The sequence below is a fragment of the Callorhinus ursinus genome, unplaced genomic scaffold, assembly GCF_003265705.2.
Source record: "Callorhinus ursinus isolate GAN/ISIS: 27379988/994484 unplaced genomic scaffold, GSC_fseal_2.0 scaffold6, whole genome shotgun sequence".
In the NCBI taxonomy this organism is placed as follows: domain Eukaryota; kingdom Metazoa; phylum Chordata; class Mammalia; order Carnivora; family Otariidae; genus Callorhinus; species Callorhinus ursinus.
In genome coordinates this window covers 70,400,428-70,420,611 of record NW_027397068.1, presented here as the reverse complement: position 1 = coordinate 70,420,611, position 20,184 = coordinate 70,400,428, and the positions used below count along the sequence as shown (strand labels likewise).

At 38.3% G+C, this 20,184-nt stretch overlaps 1 protein-coding gene across 9 annotated transcripts in view; it reads right to left on the bottom strand.

Annotated features, from left to right (window-relative positions):
* Nucleotides 1-20,184, bottom strand: part of ARID1B (AT-rich interaction domain 1B) — a 437,894-nt gene that overhangs the window by 93,358 nt on the left and 324,352 nt on the right. For all 9 annotated transcript variants that reach the window (XM_025866378.2, XM_025866380.2, XM_073894146.1 and 6 more), the window contains one exon: nucleotides 3,981-4,070. In XM_025866378.2, coding sequence (XP_025722163.1) covers nucleotides 3,981-4,070 — 90 coding nt within the window. The remainder of the gene's footprint in view (nucleotides 1-3,980; nucleotides 4,071-20,184) is intronic.

The following is a 20,184-nucleotide window of genomic DNA, read 5'->3' as shown; positions in this document are numbered from 1 at the left end:
ACATACAATGTGGGGAAATGGATTTGTGACTGATGACCTCAGACAGACTTGACCCCAGACCCACCAGATCGGAGGGCGCTGCGCGGCTGATGGGGACCTGGGCAGCATACCGACTCTGCACCTGACTCAGCAACCAGCTCTGGGAAGAGGACGTGGCCTTGCAGATACAAGTGTGGTTCAGATCCCAGGATAGCTTGAGGTTTGCAAACTTCTCAACAGAGTATAGAGTTTATGAATACATGTTCTTCCTGAACAGGAATCCAAGGACCAAGTAGGAAGGAATGATGGCAGGACAAGAGTTCAGCTTCCTGAGCCTGGGGGAGCCAGGCTTCCGGGTAGCGTTAACAGTCCTGCTGTCTTTCATGAAGACTAGGGAATACCCAGAAAACCACACCACCAAACAGAAGTAGGCTGCATCTCTTGCTTTGTGTCATTGTCTCTAGGCAAGTGTGTTTCTAGATTCTTTCCTATTAGAGAAAATCTATTCTCTGTAGATTTTTATTTTTTTAAAGATCTTATTGGGACCATGACCTGAGCCGATGGCAGATGCTTAACCAACTGAGCCACCCAGGCACTTCCCCCCGCAGATACATTAAAGATGTGTGTAACTGGAATCTTACTCTCTTATCTTAATCTTACTTATTAAAACAAAATAAGTGTAAAAGGAATTGCTCAACTTGGTTATTTTAGTACTCAGCAGTATGGGAGCTATGTTCTTGTCTATCAAGGTCCATCATTTCTAAGAGAGAATATTCTTTTTTGAAGAAGAAGATGCTAACTCATCAATATACTTTTTTCCTCTCTGTTTCTTTCCTCACTTCCCTCAATAGGGGCAGGGGGATATATCGATTATAAAGGCGTACATGAAGCTAAATTACTTTTCAACACTGGGGAATTTTCAACACTGGGGAATTTTCTAGCAAGTGTTTTCTCAAATCTACTTTGTACTGTCTATACTGTTGGTACACACCCAATGATGATAAAACAGACAAGAAAAATGTTACATTCTAACAAAGCATTATAACGACTATGTAATTTGTCATTAAAATAGCTGATCAAATATCATTAAGAATTAATATTTCTTCTTAGATTTTAACAAATAACAAAGCCATTAAAAAAAAATCCTCGCTATCCAATTTTGGAGGAAATTTAACTCACACATGGCAAAGTATCATTTTATTTTTTTTAAAGATTTTACTTATTTGAGAGAGAGAAAGAACAATAAGCAGGGGGAGGGGTAGAAGGGGAGGGAGAAGCAGACTCCCCGCTGGGCAGGGAGCCTGACACGGGGCTTGATCCCAGGACCCCAGGATCATGACCTGGGCCGAAGGCAGACGCTTAACTGACTGAGCCACACAGGCGCCCCGTAGCAAAGCATCATTTACCAGCTATTTGGAAATACAAAGTCTTCCTGTTTAGGGGGCTGTCCATCCAACAAAAGGCACATAAGGGATGCACATAACATCTTTAGCAGCCTTTCAGAGAAAGTTTGGGGAAAGTGTTCATAAAAATCAATTCAGATTTAGCAAATTATAAAATCTGTATTTGCTATCTGAAGGAAATGGACGTTATAACTACCCAGATTATTATGTATCCATTAGCAGTTACCAAAACCACACTATATATAATGAAGATGGAAAAAAAATAACATATCTACACAATGGTTTTTATATAGTGACACCAAAAGAAAACTCTAGATTTTGCTTGCTAATGTATTTGTTTAAGTTAAAAGTTTTTTTTTTTTTTTTAAGATTTAGTTATTTATTTTCAGTGGGGAGGGGCAAAGGGAGAGGGAAAGAGAGTCCTAAGAAGACTCCACGCTGAGCACAGAGCCTGACGTGGGGCTTGATCTCAGGACCCTGAGATCACCACCTGAGCCAAAACCCAAGAGTCGGATGCTTAACTGACTGCACCACCAGGTGCCCGTTTGAGTTAAAAGTTGATTTTAACTATGTTCCCTCACTGTGTCAGCATGGGTCACATTTGGCTTTTTACATTTTCAAATTTCTTAAACACATATTAGTTGGAAGAGGTTGGGGGCCACGTTGCTGGAGGATCTGGAAGGGGTTTCTCTCTTTTAGTTCTTAGCAATAAAGGTTAGAATTGTAGGATTTCCAATAAAGAACCTCTTACCCTCGGATGCTTGCCGAAGAAGCAGACTCTCCCGGTGGGAATGGTGTTACAGGGTTATGGTGAGGATTAAAGGAAATGACAAATGTCTTCATCTTAGCTCTGGCTCTGGCCTGAGCAGGTTTCCAGTGCAGGACAATGTCTCTCATCCTTTATTTTCTCCATTTCCCTGACCTGGCAACACAACATAGGTGCAACCCAAGGCCAAGTAAAGGAGTTTGGAGAGAACACCCCCTTGCGTGGTGCTAGTATGCTCTCCATGAACTTCCAGATGACCAGAGACCCGAGGAGTTAATACAGAAAAAGGATGTGAGATACAAGACTGGTTCAAAGGAGGATACGGTGGAAAGTTTAGAGAAACAAATGCACATACCACACAATCATCAGAGCATATTATAGTATCATTATAAGGCAGTGGTTCTCAAAGTATGGTCCTCAGATCAGCAGTATCAGCAAGAGCTGGGAACTTGTCCAAGATGCAGATTTTAAGTGGCCCACCACAAGCCTACTGAGTCAGAAATCTGGGGCTGTGTGTGGCCCAGAAATCTCTTTTAACCAGTTCTCCAGGTAATTCTTATACACCCTGTAATTTGAAAACCATTAACTATCCCATTATTAAGACATACTGTAGTATCTCAATAAGGGAATTAATGTGTTAGCTATACATTAAATTATAATTAAAAAGTTAAATATGTAGCAGTATCAGAAAATAAGAATTTCATTTTATTCCTACTAAATATTCATTTTAACACAAATGATACGTAGCTAGGACTAATCCATCTTCTGACTGGCATTACTTTCTAAAGCACGAGGTGCTGAGTTATTAAACATGTAAAATAACTGAAACCTTTTAATTCCAATTAGAAGCAAATCATCATCTGTACAACTCATACAGGCACAATTATAAATGTGAGGGGTCGGGAACCTTTAAATAGCAGCTACCAAGCTAGCCACTTCTGTCTTCTGGATGGGCATGAGGGAGAGCGCAAGCAACACGCTTCACGTGCTCCCACTGGCTCACAGGCGGGGGAAGTGAGTTGACACAGCACCACATGGTGTGGTAGGTGTGGTAGGCATGTAAACCCTGGTCTACACTAGTCTGGATGAAAGTCACCACCAACAAAAGCAGCTTTACTACAGAAGGAGAGAAAATAGACAGACATAAACAAATGAGGGCCAAAGGCCGCAACCAAGGCAATAATATGTGGGGTGAATGTGCACAACTGAGCTAAAGATCAAAGAGTCTGCAGATGTGGGACAACCCACGTGTCCAAGGGCTTCAGGAAAAGCCCTTCTTTTTTCTGTCTCTGGCCCTAACTATCCTCTGACAATGAGGAAGTCCTATGGATGCTGTCGGGTCCTCAGTTTCTTTAGTTGTAAGTTGAGGAGTTGGCTCTAGTTCTAAGATACTGCAATTGTATAATACAAGGTCTTACTCTGTGTTTAAATCTTTACTGTTTAAGTATCCTGGGATAAATAATTGATCAAAACAGTTAAACATACACACACTCTAACCTTTTACTTCATTAGGACTGATATCCAAATCGCATCATTTACAGTCACTTTTACTCAGCTAGATCAACTGTCCGGCTACAGTCATGTTGTATAAACTGTGCTTCATGGGTGCTATGTGGACCTATATATTCTCTGGGTCTTGAACTGTGCTTGGTCAAACTTCACCTAATCTGCAAGAAAGCATCCTTCTCTTCCTTATTTGTTATACGTATGATCTTATTTTGTTCCTCTGATGAAGAAACATTATCTATAAGGAGATGCAAAGGTGACCAAATTCATGTAAGTCTTATATACTCAAAACACAAAGATATATAAGATATGAACTGAAGACTGACCTCTTTCCTGTGGCATTGGTGACTGGCTCAAGGCAGGATGGGAACTGGATTCTGACTGGCTCCCAGGTGGCTGAGGAGGCATCTGACTGCCTGGAAAACACAAGAAGGGAAGCGGGGATGGGGAGCCCTCTACATTAATACTGCAATTGTGCAAAAACCAAGACACAGTTACATTTATTTAATCATAGCGATTACAGAAGGTACGGCCCCATATTGAAAGAGACATGGCTCAAAAAGCGGGCTACATTGCCCCTTTCTGGTAAAACGAAGAAGAAACATGGATAATCATATTCAGCAAATGACCTCCTGAGAAGTTTCATTTCTTACTGAAGGAGTTCCCAAACTCACAAATAAATTAGCAGCAGAAATCTGACATATACTTTAACGCGCTTAACAAAATCCAAGACTAATGAACTAAACTCCTCCTCCTGAGTTTGAACGAGTTTCTAAGTGGCCAGGCATGCATAGTGGCCAACAATTTTTCGTTGGTAAATATTTATTCAATGTAGAAATAGCGACCAATTTCTAAAACAATCTTTATAATTAATCAGAGATTTAACACAAACACAGAAGACCTTAGTGAAAAAACATAAAACATACTACTATAAAATGTAGTATATATTAGCATCAAAGAAGGAAGTATTCTGCAACTTTTTTGATCTTTATTGCTAATAAAGCAACAGCACCTATTAACATCTATTTGATTTCCATTTATTTAATGTGTGCTCACAGTTTGTCTTTTCAAACTATAATGTAAGCTCCTTGAGACAGGAATCATGTCTTTTACTCCTTTAATCCCTTCATTAGCATGACAAATATTAATAAAACTTTGTTATTTAATGGCCCTTAATCTGAGCATATGAATTAAAGGAAAAGATACTTATTATTTTTATTAATTAAAGGGAAACAATGAATCATGTGAAGGCAGGAGACAGGATTTTGAAATTTAAGAATCATCAGAGGTACTTGAGATCTCAACTCACTTTCTGGCTCAGAGGTTTAGATACATTTTGACTAAAAATATTATTGAAGAAGGCAGTTGAATTTAGCCCAATCCTCAAGGTGCTAGCTCTCAGGGCATAAAGACTCTGCTGCTTTATCTTGTAATCTCCTCCTTTGCTAAAATAAACTGAAAGACCGAAATAGACAAATATACATACCTACATGGTACATACATACATACATACATACATACATACATGCATACATACATGCAAGCATATACGGATCTCCCTGCATCACCCTCTGATACTATGGTCTATGATCATGCTAGGTCAGGCTAACTGCTCTGACATCGCAGGACCTACTTTTCCATGGTTTTGTACATTGCTACAAGAATCACAACTGAGTAGAGAAGGTAATTGATGTATTGAACATCACCACCAATTCACCCAGTGAATTGTCACGCTGCAGAGCCTGGCGTTTTATGCTGAACAACCACCCTCTCCTCTTTCTAACCAATGGCACCTCTGTGAGGCCAGGCAGCCTGACTACAGACCAGGAAGAGCACGGTCCCCAGAGTCTCTCAGGACTGTCACTCATTACTAATTCCAATAATAGCTGTAACTGTGGCAGCCAGAGGGGCAGGAAGATGATTTTCCATTTAGATAATACGTACACATCGTTGCTAAAACAGAACTTATTAAAAAAATCCTGAAATTGTTTTTGGGAGTTTAGGCTTCTCACTTTCAGAAAAGAATGCATGTAAAACCTGTGAATGTATTTCTGAGTGCTCCTGGGTTCAAATGCCATTCTCATTCTCGAATAAAGTGAAAACCAAGACCTGAATTTATAGACACTAAGAAGTGTGTGTGGAGAGACCACTAGGAGTAGCTCTTAAGTGACAGCCACACCTAGTGTATAAAAACCCTAGACAAACAGTCCAGCCTCTATTCAGCCATTCATTCTACTCCTAGACATTTGTAGTAAATTAGTGTGAGCACCAAATAATTAAATGTAAAATAAAAAAACAACATTCTGGATGAAAACAATTTCAAGGGTAAACACTGGTCATCAACGTGGCTGCAGACACACAAAAGTTGCTGTGTCTACTCAGGGTCATGTGCTTCCTATGAAATGCCCTAAGGCTCCCAATCTGCAGCCCATTTAGAAATGGAAAGCACTCTGCAGCCAAAGCCTGACTTTTTAAAATGTCACCGGGGAATCAGCTGCATGAAGACAGTTAAGTGCTTACATTATAGTGATTGTTTCTGTATGACGGACTGAATTCATAGACTCATGACAGCAAAGCGAACAGTAATTCTGCGTTACTACAGGACACCACTACTTACATGCCCAAGGCACTGCCCTCACATACAATGTATCAAGTAAGAATAAAAAAAGGCTGTTAAGAAACCCATCCTCATGAATTCATAAAATACTGCCACATCCAAGCAGCACTATGCTTGTCTGGTGCAATTCTAAGACAGATATCTCTTTACAGCAATGAGAACATTTATTATTAAATCCATCCTTTAAAGAAATAAACAAGAGCCTTTTCCTGGTAAAGACAGATTTGAGCAAACCGCTTTAAGTTCCCCACGTGTTTTTACCCCCATCTTTCCACCAATAGTTTCATAGTTAATAAGAAATAACTTCATCTTCCATATGCATAGGTAGAAAGAAACGCAGTCATAGCAGCTGATGAATCAGAAAATATGTCTGAGAAATATAATACAGGATTCATTTGTGTCCATGGTCCATATAAAGAAGACAATTCAGAGCCCTCTGAACCAAATGAATTAAATAAATACCCTCAAAACCATAGATTTTTATAGGACATGTGTTTCTTGTAAGTAAAACCTTTTGAACAAAATTTGGTAATTATTTTAAAAGAGAATATTGCCATGCATAGCGAACAAACGAACTTTATGGGAAGGCTTTAACATCAAAACGGAGTTTTTAAAGAAAGCCACTTCCCCCTTGTCTCTGTCTATAATGATGCAAACACAATGGAAAAAGCTTTACAACTGGAAAAAACTATGCGGAGTTAGAATAAACCCCACCACTTTACAGCTATGTATCCATTCTCCAGTGACCATATATACAATATTGTACAAAACCTTGGTGCAACAAAATAAAAGTGAAGCATCAATAAGTCAACTGAATTTCTATTGTTGCTAACTTAAAACTCTCAGAAGTCTATACCATGATTTTTTTATTAAAAGCTTTTAATTTTACACTTAAAGAAGTTACAAAATGAGTACAATGAGTTCCTATAAATCCTTTAGCCCACCTCCCCTAGTGTTCACATCTTATATAACCATAATACAAATATCTAGAAGCACTTAACATGGTACCACACTATTAGCTAAAGATCTTATTTGAATTTCACCATTGTTTTTCTTTCTTCCATTCTAGGATCTCACACTGCATTTAGTTATTTCTCCTTAGTCTCCTCCAGCCTATAAAAGACCCTCAGTCTTTCCTTATGTTTTATGAACTTGATGCTTTTGGAGAGTACTACTCATGACATTGGTATGTTTCACTGGTGCTGTTTACCTTGATAATTTAGTAAAAGTTGGGTGTCTACCAAATCTCTCCAATATAAAATTACTATTTTGTCCTTTGTAGTTGTGAGTATCTTAGGGAAGCTATCGGTGACTATGCAAATCCTGTCCCTCTCAAACTTGCACACACTAACTTTAGCATCCATTACAGAACCCTGTCTATAATGTTTATTACAATACTGTTTGTAATGATGATCCTTTATTCCCTTCTTTCCTTCTGCATTTATTAATGGAAATCTATTGTGAGGAAGAACTAGCTCTTCTTCCCCATTTGTGTATGTATTTATAAGACTATTTATTTCTGTCCAAAAAAAATCACTGTAGAGACACACTACAGGATGACTTCCAGCAAGTCACATCCTCATGTAATCCCCACTTCTTGACTGAGGGCAGAACCCATGACTTGGTTTTAACCAAAGAATATAACAAAAGTAATGAAATATCACTCCTACAATTACGTTACATGGCAAAATTAAAGGCGTTTTACAGATATAATTAAAGTCCCTAATCGGCTGGCTTTGAGATAATCAAAAGGGTGATGATGCTGTGCAGACCTGACTTTCAAAGAGGACCGAGGTTTCTCTGAGCAGACCTGTGCTTCCTGTGGCCTTAAAGAAGGAAGCTCCCATGATGTGAACTGAGCCACATGGCAAGGACAGGCAGCCTCCAGAACTTGAGGGCCTCACTTCTACAACTGCAGGAAATTAATTTTTCCAACAATGTGAATGAGATTGGAAGCAGATTCTTCCTCGATGAGCCTCCAGATGAGAAGACAGACTATCTGATCTGACACTCTGCAGCCTTAATGAGGCCCTGAAGAGAGGACCGAACTAGGCTGTGCCTGGATGCCTGGCCATGGAAACTGTGAAATAGTGTATGTGTGTTGTTTTAAACTGCCAAGTGTGTGGTAATTTGTTAAAACAACAAAAAACAAATACACTCATTGATATTTATTTTATTCCATGCGTTAAAATCCAACACTGACATTAATTTTGTTGCTGAAATTGTTCCAGCTTTGGCCATCAGAAGCTCCTTCAAATCCTTAGTTTTTGGAATCATAAGATACTGCAGGCTCATTTTGCAGTTTTCCTGACCCAGCCCTGTAATCAACCACTTCTCCTAGGAGTGCTGGTTCTTTTTACTGGAAGACGATGTTCACAGACTGAGGTCTGGGCACTAGGTCTGCTCATTATTTCTGGGGTGTTACTGCTTCTAGGCCCTCTCATGAACAGAAGTAGGAAATATACCGATGTACATTAACCCATACATATATGCATATCTATATTTCAGTATGTGTGTGTTAATGGCGAGCTCATGCAAATACCTCTGATTCCAATCCAGAACTGGAGGGTATATTTTAGCCTTCCCTCTTTCCTTATTATGACTTCTTTTTACAAGGGTAAGAAACCCTGTTCTCATTATCTAAATCAATGTACTAATCTGTTCAATTCTATTATATACACAAGGTAATTTCAGAATTACTAATCTACATCACTGTGAAAAACACAGAGCCATTTGTTAGGACTTCTTGCCATTTTGCATTTCCTTCACACCTTGATTGGCTTTAACTGTTTTGATATGCAGGGGGTATGTGAAATACTTCTAGAGTTCCCTAAGTCACAGCGATACAAAAAGATACATGCCAAAGAGTCAGTCCCTCCTCAACCCTGCTGCCCTATTTCTATTTCTCCTTCTTTCCACTTTTTTTCCCAGTTGCCCTTTACAAGAAACAATCTTTTTAGGTTTTGGTTTGTCTTTGCTACATATTTTTTTCATAAATGAAAGGATACCTGTGTATTCTCTTATATTATTTTACTCCCTACTTGAAGGGTAGCATATCCTAGACAGCTTTTGGCTTTGCTTTTCCACTTAACAACATACCCTGAAAAGCACATTCTATAAATTTATAACATTTTTCATTTGAGGAATAGCTTTATGGCATTCCTTTGTGTGAATATTCCATAGTTTATTCAACCACTTGCCTATATATGGGCATTTAGGTTGTTTCCAATATCTTGTATATGTATTTCTGTATTGTTTGAGATCTACCTTTAGGGTAAATTCCTTGAAGTGGGATTGATGGGGCAAAAAAAATACGTAAATTTCCTTCTGCGAAGCTCTGAAACAATTTAAATTCTCACCAGTACTGTCTGAAGGGTCTGTCTCTCTGTAACCTCACTAACAAAGTATACAAAGTATGCGGTCATTTAAAACATGTTTGTCAGTCTTATATGTGAGAAACAGTATCTGAGATTTTTGAATTTGCCTTCCTGATTCTGAGTGAGTTTGATCACCTTTTCATTTTGAGAGATATAAAAATATCTTTTTTGGTTCATTGCTTGTTCAAGTCCTTCCCACATTAGTCTGGGTTTTTAGTACTTTTGCCTTGAAATTTTTAAGAATTCTTTATATATCAGGGATGTTAGCCCTTTCTCTACGGTGTAAGTTAAACTGTTTTCTCCTACTTTGTCAATTGTCTTTGGATTTTATGATGTCTTCTGTAATGGAACCTTTTTTTTTTTTTTTTAAACAAGGGGCCAAATTTATCAACCTTTATTTTTATTGCCTCTGGATTTTGTGTCCTAGTTAGAAAGCTCTTCTCTGCACCAAGGTTAAAGAGGAATTCACCCCAGTTTTCTTCAAGTACATGCATGGTCTGCATGGTCTCATCTTAATCTACTGAGAGTTTATTTTTGAGTATGATGAGATAGAGATCAAATTTTATCTTTTATGATCAGAGCTTTTAAGATCTACTCCTATAGCATGTTCTAAAGTCTAGTAAGGATAGCTCCCTAACCCTTCAACCTACTTTTTCTTTCTCAGTGTTTTCTACCATATTTATTTTTTCTGTATGAATTTTATTATCATTTTGTCTATATATAAAACAGCTTGTTAATATTTTTACTGGGATTACAATGATATTATAATTTAAGGACAATGGATGACTACTGAGTTCATCCCGTTCAAGAACAGGAGACATCTTTCATTGTTCATGTATTCTTTAGTTTCTTCGAAGTACATAAAAGTTTTGTGCATTTTATGTTCAATTTATTCCTGAGCATTTAATCCTTCTTTGTTGCTATGACAAATGGGATTTTCTCAATGGTATGTCTTTTAACTGTTTATTGCTTGTGTAGAGGAAGGCTATTGCTTTTTTCATTTTATTTTTTCATCATGATAAGGGTACTCTTTAATCCCCATTTCCAATTTCCTCCATACCCCTACCGACCCACCCTGCAGTACCTATCAGTTTATTCTCTGTAGTTAAGAATTCTTGAGGGCGCCTGGGTGGCTCGGTCGGTTAAAAGGCTGCCTTCGGCTTGGGTCATGATCACAGGGTCCTGGAATCAAGCCCCATATCGGGCTCCTTGGTGGGAAGCCTGCTTCTCCCTCTGCCTCTGCAGCTCCCCTTGCTTATGCTCTCTCTTACCATCTCTCTCTCTGTGTCAAATAAATAAATAAAATCCTTAAAAAAAAAAGAAAGTTTCTTGATTCTTAGTTCTCTCAGAAAAAAGAGAGACCTTTTTTTCCCCTTTGCTCATTTGTATCTTAAAGTCCACATATGAGTAAGATCATGTGGTTTTGTCTTTCTCTGATTGACTTATTTCACTCAGCATTACTCTCTAGCTCTATCCATGTTGTGCTAAATGGCAAGATTTCATTCTCTTTTTTTATGGCTGAATACTATCCCATTGTGTATCTGTATCACATCTTCTTGATCCATTCATCAGTTGATGGCCACTTGGGCTGCTTCTGTATCTTGGCTATTGTAGATAATGCTGCTGTAAACATAGGGGTACATGTATCCCTTTGAATTAGTGTTTTTGTATTTTGGGAGTAAATACCCAGTAGTATGATTCTTTGGTTGTAGGATAGCTCTATTTTTACTTTTTTGAGGAAGCTCCATACTGTTTTACAGTGACTGCACCAGTTTGCATTCCCACCAACAGTGCATGAGGGTTCCTGTTTTTCCACATCCTCACCAATACCTGTTATTTCTTGTGTTGTTGATTTTAGCCATTTTGATAGGTATGAGATAGTATCTCATGGTAGTTTTGATTTGCATTTCCCTGATGATGAGTGATGTTGAGGATGTGTCTGTTGGTCATCTGGATGTCTTCTCTGGAGAAATGTCTGTTCATGTATTCTGCCCATTTTGGGTATTGAGTTGTATCAATGCCTTGTATACTTCGGATACTAACCCTTTATCAGATATGTCATTTGCAAATATCTTCTCCCATTCAGTAAGTTGCCTTTCAGTTTTGTTGACTGTTTCCTTTGCTGCACAGAAAGTTTTTATTTTGATGTAGTCCCAAGAGTTTACTTTTGTGTTTATTTCCTTTGCCTGAGGAGACATATCTAGAAAAATGTTGCTAACGGCTGATAGAGAGATTACGGCCTGTGTTCTCTTCAAGGATGTTTATGGTGTTGGGTCTCACATTTAAGTCTTTAATCCATTTTGAGTTTATTTTTGTGGATGGTGTAAGAAAGTAGTCCAGTTTCATTCTTTCACAAGTAGCTGTCAAGTTTTCCCAACACCATTTGTTGAAAATGTTTTTTCCCATTGTATATTCATTTCTCCTTTGTCAATGACTAATCGACCATATACTTGTGGGTCTATTTCTGGGTTTTCTATCCTGTTTCATTGATCTATGTATCTATTTTTATGCCAATACCATACTGTCTTAATTACTACTGCTTTGTAATATAACTTGAAATTTAGAATTGTGATACCTCCAGTTTTGTTTTTCTTTTTCAAGATTGCTTTGGGTACTCAAGGTCTTTTGCGGTTCCATACAAATTTTAGGATTGTTTGTTCTAGTTTTGTGAAAACTGTGGTTGGTATTTTGATAGGGATTGCATTAAATCTATAGATTATTTTGGATAGTATAGATATTTTAACAATATTTGTTCTTCCAACCCATGAGCATGGAACGTCTTTCCATTTCTTTGTGTTGTCTTGAATTTCCCTCATCAGTGTTTTATAGTTTTTAGAGTACAGGTCTTTCACCACTTTGGTTAAGTTTATTCCTCGATATTTTATTGCTTTCAGTGCAACTGTAAATGGGATTGTTTCCTTAGTGCAACTGTAAGTGGGACTGTTTCCTTAGTTTCACTTTTTGCTGCTTCGTTATTAATGTATAGGAACGTAACAGATTTCTGTACATTGATTTTGTATCCTGTGACTTCACTTAATTCATTTAACAGTTCTAGTAGTTTTTTGGGACGTCTTCAGGGTTTTCTACATATAGTTATCATGTCATCTGCAAAGAGTGAAAGTTTTACTTCTTCCTTACAATTTTGATGCCTTTTATTTCTGTATGTTGTCTAATTGCTGTGGCTAGGACTTCTAGTATTATGCTGAGTAAAAGTGGTGACAGTGGACATTGTTGTCTTATTCCTGACCCTTGAGGAAAAGCTCTCAGTTTTTCTCCACTGAATATGTTGGCTGTGGGTTTTTCAAATAAGGACTTTATTATGTTGAGGTATGTTCCCTCTAAATCTATCATAAGAGTTTTTATCATAAATGGATGTGGCACCTTGATGAGAGTTTTTGTCATAAACGGATGTTGCACCTTGTTACATGCTTTTTCTGTGTCTATTAAAGTGAACATATGGCTCTTATCCTTTCTTATTGTTGTGACATATCACGTTGATTGTTTTGTGAGTAGTGGACCACACTTGCATCCTGGGAATAAATCCCAGTTTGTCAGGGTATATGATTTTTTAAATGTATTGTTAGGTTGGGTTGGCTAATATTTTGTTGAGGATTTCTCCATCTATATTCATGAGAGGTAATGGCCTGTAGTTCTCATCTCTTGTGGTGTCTTTATCTAGTTTTGGTATCAGGGTGGTCCTTCCTCTTGTACTTTTGGAATAGTTTAAGAAGAATTGGTATTAAGAAGGATGGGTAAAGGCACCTGGGTGGCTCAGTTGGTTAGGCGACTGCCTTCGGCTCAGGTCATGATCCTGGTCCTGGGATCGAGTCCCACATCAGGCTCCCTGCTCGGCAGGGAGTCTGCTTCTCCCTCTGACCCTCTTCCCTCTCGTGCTCTCTATCTCTCATTCTCTCTCTAATAAATAAAGTCTTAAAAAAAAAAAAAAAGGAAGAATGGGTAAGAATGGGTATTAAGAAGAACGGGTTCTTTAAATGTTTGGTAGAATCCGCCTGTGAAGCCACCTGGTCCTGGACTTTTATTTGTTGCAAGTTTTTGGATTACTGATTCAATTTCACTGCTGATGATTGGTCTGTTCAGATTTTCTATTTCTTCCTGCTTTAGTTTTGGTAGGTTCTGTTTCTAGGAAAATTTCCTTTTCTTCTAAGTTGTCCAATTTGTTGGCATATAGGTTTTCATAATATTGTTACAATTGTTTGTATTTCTATGGTGTTGGCTGTTATGTCTCCTCTTTCATTAGTAATTTTGATTATTTGGGTACTCTCCAAAGTAGGTTTATCAATTTTGCTGATCTTTTCAAAGAACCAGCTCCTGGTTTCATTGACCTTTTTTAGTTTCTATGGAATTTATTTCTGTTCTAATCCTTTATTATTTCCTTCATTTTGCTGGGTTTGGGTTTTGTTCATTCTTTTCTTTCCTAGCTCCTTTAGGTGTAACATTAGGTTGTTCGAGACTTTTCTTGCTTCTTGGGGTAGACCTGTGTTGCTATAAACTTCCTTCTTACAACCTCTTTTGCTGCATCCCAAAGATTTTGGATCATTGTGTTTTCATTTTCATTTGCATCCATGTGATTTTTTATTTCTCCTTTGATTTCTTAGTTGACCATTCATTGTTTAATAGCCTGTTATTTAATCGCAATGTATTTGTGCTCTTCCCAGATTTTTTCTTATGGTTGATTTCTAGTTTCATAGAGCTGTGGTCAGGAAAGATACACAGTACAACTTTGATTTTTTTAATTTGTTGAGACTTGTTTTGTGGCCTAATATGTGGTCTATTCTGGAAAACATTCTGTGTGCATTTGAAAAGAATGTGTATTCGACTGTTTAAGGATAGAATGTTCTGAATATGTCTTTAAATCCATCTGGTCCAGTGTGTCATTCAAAGCCACTGTTTCCTTGTTGGTTTTCTGGCTGGATAATCTGTCCATCAATGTAAGTGGGGTGTTAAAGTCCCTTACTAGTATCGCATTACTATCATTTCTTTTATGTTTGTTATTAACTGTTTTACGTATTTGGGTGCTCCCATGTTGGGTGCATAAGTGTTTACAATTTCATATCCTCTTGTTGGATATATTACTATGTATCCCCTTTATTATTATATAGTGTCCTTCTTTGTCTGTTGTTACTATCTTTGTTTTGAGTTCTATTTTCTCTGATGTAAGTACCGCTATCCTGGCTTTCTTCTGGCATCCATTTGCATGATAAATGTGTCTCTATCCCCTCACTTTCAATGTACAGGTGTCTTTTGGTCTGAAATTAGTCTCTTGTAGGCAGCATACAGAGGGGTCTTGTTTTTTATTCACTGTCACCTTATGTCTTTTGATTGGAGCATTTCGTTCATTTACATTCAAAGTAATTATTGTTAGATATGTATTTATTGCCATTTCGTTACTTGTTTTGTGGTTGTTTCTACAGATTTTCTCTGATCCTTTCTTCTCCTGCTCTTTCATGGTTTGCTGGCTTTCTTTACTGATACACTTGGATTCTTTTTTCTTTTTTGCTTATCGATTACTGGTTTTCAATTGTAGTTACATTAGGTTTGTAGATAAACATCTTCTGCACACAGCAGTCTATATTATGTTGATGGTCACTTAAATTTGAACTCATCCTTTACGCCTCTTGCCCCCATGTTTTAGGTATATGGTGTCATATTACAACCTTTTATTTTATGAATCCCTCAAACGATTTTTACAGAAATACTTATTTTTACTGCTTTTGTGTTTTTCACCTTTCATACTCTCACTTATGGACTTCCTTTCCATTCAAATAGTCCCTCTTAATATTTCTTGTAGGGCTGGTTTGGTGGTCATGAAGTCTTTTAGTTTTTATCTGAGAAACTATCCCTCCTATTCTGAATGACAGACTTGATGGATAGAGTATTCTTGACTGCAGATTTTTCCCTTTCAGCACTTTGAATATATCACGCCACTCTCTACTGGCTTGCAAAGTTTCTGCCGAAAAACCTGCTGACAGCCTTATGGGGTTTCTCTTAAATGCAACTGTCTTCCTTCCTCTTGCTGCTTTAAAATTTTTGTGTTTATTGCTGCTTTTTGACATTTTAATTACTATGAGCCTTGGTATGGGCCTCATTGGGTTGGATTTTTGGGGGATCTCTGTGCCTCCTGGATCTGGAGCTCTGCTTCCTTCCCTAGATTAGGGAAGTTTTCAGCTATTATTTCTTCAAATGAATTTTCTGCCTCTTTATCTCTCTCTTCTTCTGAGATCACTATAATGGGGATGTTATTACACTGGATGGAGTCACTGAGTTCCCTAAGACTATTTTCAATTTGCATAATTTTCTCTCCTCTCCTTCGGTCAGTGTGGTTACTTTCCATTAGTCTGTCTTCCAGGTCATTGATTAGATCCTGTTCTTCATCTGGCCTACTATTTATTCCATCCGATGTTATTTTAAATTTCATTTATTGTATTCTTAATTTCGATTGGTTCTTTTTTATCTCTGTGTTAAGGGTCTCACTGATGTCCTCCACTTTTTTCTCCAGTCCAGTGAGTATCTTTATGAAGACTGCTTTAAATTTTCTATCAGGCATATTACTTCTATCCATTTTGCTTTGGTCTCTTGCTGTGGTTTGATCCTCTTTTTCATTTGGAAGATGTTTCTCTGTCTCCCCATTTTGTCTTACTTTCTGTGTCTGTTTCTGTGTTAGGAAAGTCAGCTACTTCTCTTGTTCTTAACGATACAAGCCTTTTGAAGACGAGGTCCTCTAGTGTCCTGCAGGGTCCTGCAGTGCTATACCCCTGTTCCCCAGGGCCTGGCACTTCAGGGAGCGTCTCCTATGTGTGTTGCCTGTGCTCTGCTGTTGAGCCTTGGCCTCTTCTTCCTTTAATCCAGTTGTCTGCAGAGGCTCTCTCGGCAAATTGTAGGCAGCAGGGTGTGCGGTGGTGTGCTTGCAAAACAACGCCTGCCCCTACTGGACCTGAGGTCCCATAAAACGTGCAGGTCAGGAAATGTGGTGTTGGCAGGGTTTGCACCAGTCTTCTGGGGGGAGGGGCCCATAGCTATGGGACTCAGGGGAGCCTAACTGGGAAGGGCAGATCCATGGAAGTGCAGTGGGGCGGGGCCTGGTCTAAGTACATTAGGTAAAAAGTGTCAGCACTGGGCTGGTTACTGCAGGTGGCCACTGGTTATGCTGGGGGGCCAGGAAGAGAAATGGTGCCTGCCTGCTCCTTTGTTCCTGGAAAGGTCTCCCTGTGCTCCCTGTCTCTCTGGGCAGCACTCAGTGATAAGCAAATCACTCTGCTCCCATCCGTCCCCAGTGCTTTTCAAATTGCTGGTTATATGCTATACTATATCTTCATGGGCTGTTTGTCCTGCTGTTTCCTTAAGGGTGGGGACTCCACTTCCTAAAGCCCTCCAGGATCTCCCAGAGCTGAGCCAGCTGACTTAAAATTCCAGGCTTTAAGTCCAGCTGGTTTTCAGAACTCACAGAATTTAGCCCCTCTCTTTTTCAAAGGCAAATATTATGGAGGTACATCCTCCCTGTTTGTGGGCTCCCCTGTGCGCAAGTCTGTATTCTGCCCTTCTCCACACCACAGACGCCATCCCCATTGGGGAGGGCCATGGTCCCAGACCCTGTCTTCACTCTTCTACCTTCTTCAGTGTGGCCTCTTCCCTGCCTTCAGTTGTGGAGTCCGTCCTGCCAATCTTCGGGTTGCTTCCTGGGTTATTTATGCCAATATGGGTGGTATCTAGTTGTATCCCTGGGACAAGGCGAGCTTAGGGTCCTCCTACTCTGCCATCTTCCTAGCCAATTTTTTTTTTTAATTAAAGTATAGTTGACACATAATGCTATAGGCTATTGCTTCTTGTATGTTAATTTTATATCCGGCTACAACACTGAATTCTTCTACAGTTTAATTTATCATTGATTCTCTGGGGTTTTCCAGGTTTACTATGACATCATCTGTAGACAATTTTATTTCTTCTACAACCAGTTTTATGCCTGGGAGTTCTCTTGTCTAACTGTGCTGGCCAACACCTCCAGAATATTGTTGAGTGGTAGTGGAGACAGTGCCTTGCTTGTATTTCAGTGGAAATGTTGTTAATGATTCCCCACTACATAAGATACCGGTTTTTAAACTAAGGCATACATACTTTACCATGATGAGGAAGTACCCCTCAATTTCTATTTCACTGAGTGTTCTTATCATGATTGGGTATTGACTTTTTTTAAAGGAGATATTTTTTGGCCAATTTATTTCCACTGTATATAGTATTAACGCAGTTGTTAATAATGAACCAACCCTGCATTGCTGGAATAAATTTCACTTAGTCTTGTTGCATTATTTTCTTAATGTACTATTGAATTTTGTTTGCTAATACTTTCCTTGGAATTTTTACACTAGGATAGATTTTGAGGGAAATTTTTCCAATTAAAAAGAGCTTTTAAGAACTGGATCAAGATAATCATCAAAGTAAACATTTTTAGTAACAAAACATTGGGATTTTAGTATATAACAGAATTGGGAGAAAAGAGGCTAGTATGTGTGTGTCTTATAAATCAGCACATATCCAGCAATGTATAACTTACAGTGTTTAGACCGAGACATGAATATATTATAGCTTGGTGCAGTTCACAGAGTAAGATGGTGAGACAGTCAGTACTTACAAGTGCTAAGTTCTTATAGGTGACAGAGTCCTAGCACTAGCACTCACCTAAATTCTTACTTTACCTGTTTACTGTTTGTCTCATCTCACTAAAATTCAAGTTCCAAGTACACAGAGAATTGTCTGTTTTGTTCCCCACTATGTCTGGTGAACCAGACATATTGTAAGCATTCAATAAATATTTGTTGAATAAATACAGGTGTGACAGATTACCCCAAGCCTAGACTAATAGTTAAACCTTTAGTTATCAGTAATCACATAGTTTTATTATTGTAGATCAGGGATAAGCAAACTTTTTCTGTAAATTGCCAGATAGTAAATATTTAAGGCTTTGCAGGCCATATGTTCTCTGCTGCAACTATTCAACTCAGCTGTTGCAGTACAAAAGCACCATAGATAATGCATAAACAAAATAGCACAAATAAAACTTTATTTACAAGGACAGGTGGTGAGCTGGATTTGGCCCATAGGTGGTAGTTTGCTAACTCCTGTTTTAAGTGACAGTATCAATAAAAAAGAAGCATTTCAAGGCCACTTGCTCAAAAAGTCAATAAACATCAAATGGTATTTATTAACAATAGCGATGACATATAAACCTGACACACTCCCCCATACTGAACATACATAAATATATGTCAGGAACAGAATTTGGTTTATGTCGTTTTAAAATCAGATCTAGTGTAGGATGCACCAGCTTCCTCAGTACTTAATGCAAGCACAGGTCTAAGATTTAAATGGTAATTGCATTTAACAGGTAAACTGTTAGCTAAGTGACGATTTTTGCAGTTTTATTTTCTCAACTTTTTTGGCCAGACAAAAATAAACAAACAGATCAGAATTACTGGTGAGATGCAATCATGTAAGTTATACTCTATCACTGCTGTGTTGGGGGAGCAGAGAATAAACATGAGATGAATAGCATTTCCACATTAATCCTCTATTGAGGCTAAAACTTCCTGGGTTAATTCCTTTCTAAATGACTACAACATACGACTAGAGGAATTCAGTAAGAACAAAAACACTAACTCTGAACTACAACAGCCTCTGGCAAACACATCATTCATCCTTTTTCAAGTAATACTGTGCTATCTTAATATGCAATACTAATAGGCAAAGAAACACCCAGAAATTCCATTTTTCAAAAGTTGTAGTGGCCAGAGAAAAAGCAGATTTCCTCCGTTCACACTACTGCAGCCAAAATAATCATCATCATCATCATCATCATCATCATCAACAAAACTAGAAAGGTTTTAGTTCTCTAAGATATGACAGTGATATAATTAATCAACATGGCAACAGTGGAGTTTGAATGACAGATCTTACTTGATGTCAATTTTGCCAGGAATCCATTCTCTCCTTCCAGTTTTGCCTCATTAGCTGACTTTGGGCAAAAGTGGATAAAGGGAGAACAAAATCCAGAGTGTGTGTTGGTCTTATAAGTTCTGATGTAAATAGGAGGTCCCTGTGCTGGAATGTAAGCAATGAAGTTAAAAACCACTGAGCCCTTACTACAGAGAAGGCCACGTCCTACATGAGATTCCTTCATTGGTCATCCAAGGGTATTGGCTTCTTAAAATTAACACGAAATGACATGTTAAGCCATAGAAGCCTGGGCAATTTTGCCGTCCAATCTTCCTCAATAAGGACAGGTAAGGTACATGGGGAATCATGGGGTGTTTGATAGCAAAGACTTGAAGCCTACTCATAAATTCCTTGAAATTAACAAGGGTCAGAAAGGGTCATTGTTAGAAAAAAGTAGGGTCTGTGAAGTCATATGAATTAAATTGCTAACTGGTTGCTGTGGAATTTTGAGAAGAAATAGGAAGTACTTCCGGTCACTTTACTAATAATCCTACTATGATCAAGTTCTTTCCCCGGACTGCTGTGACAAAA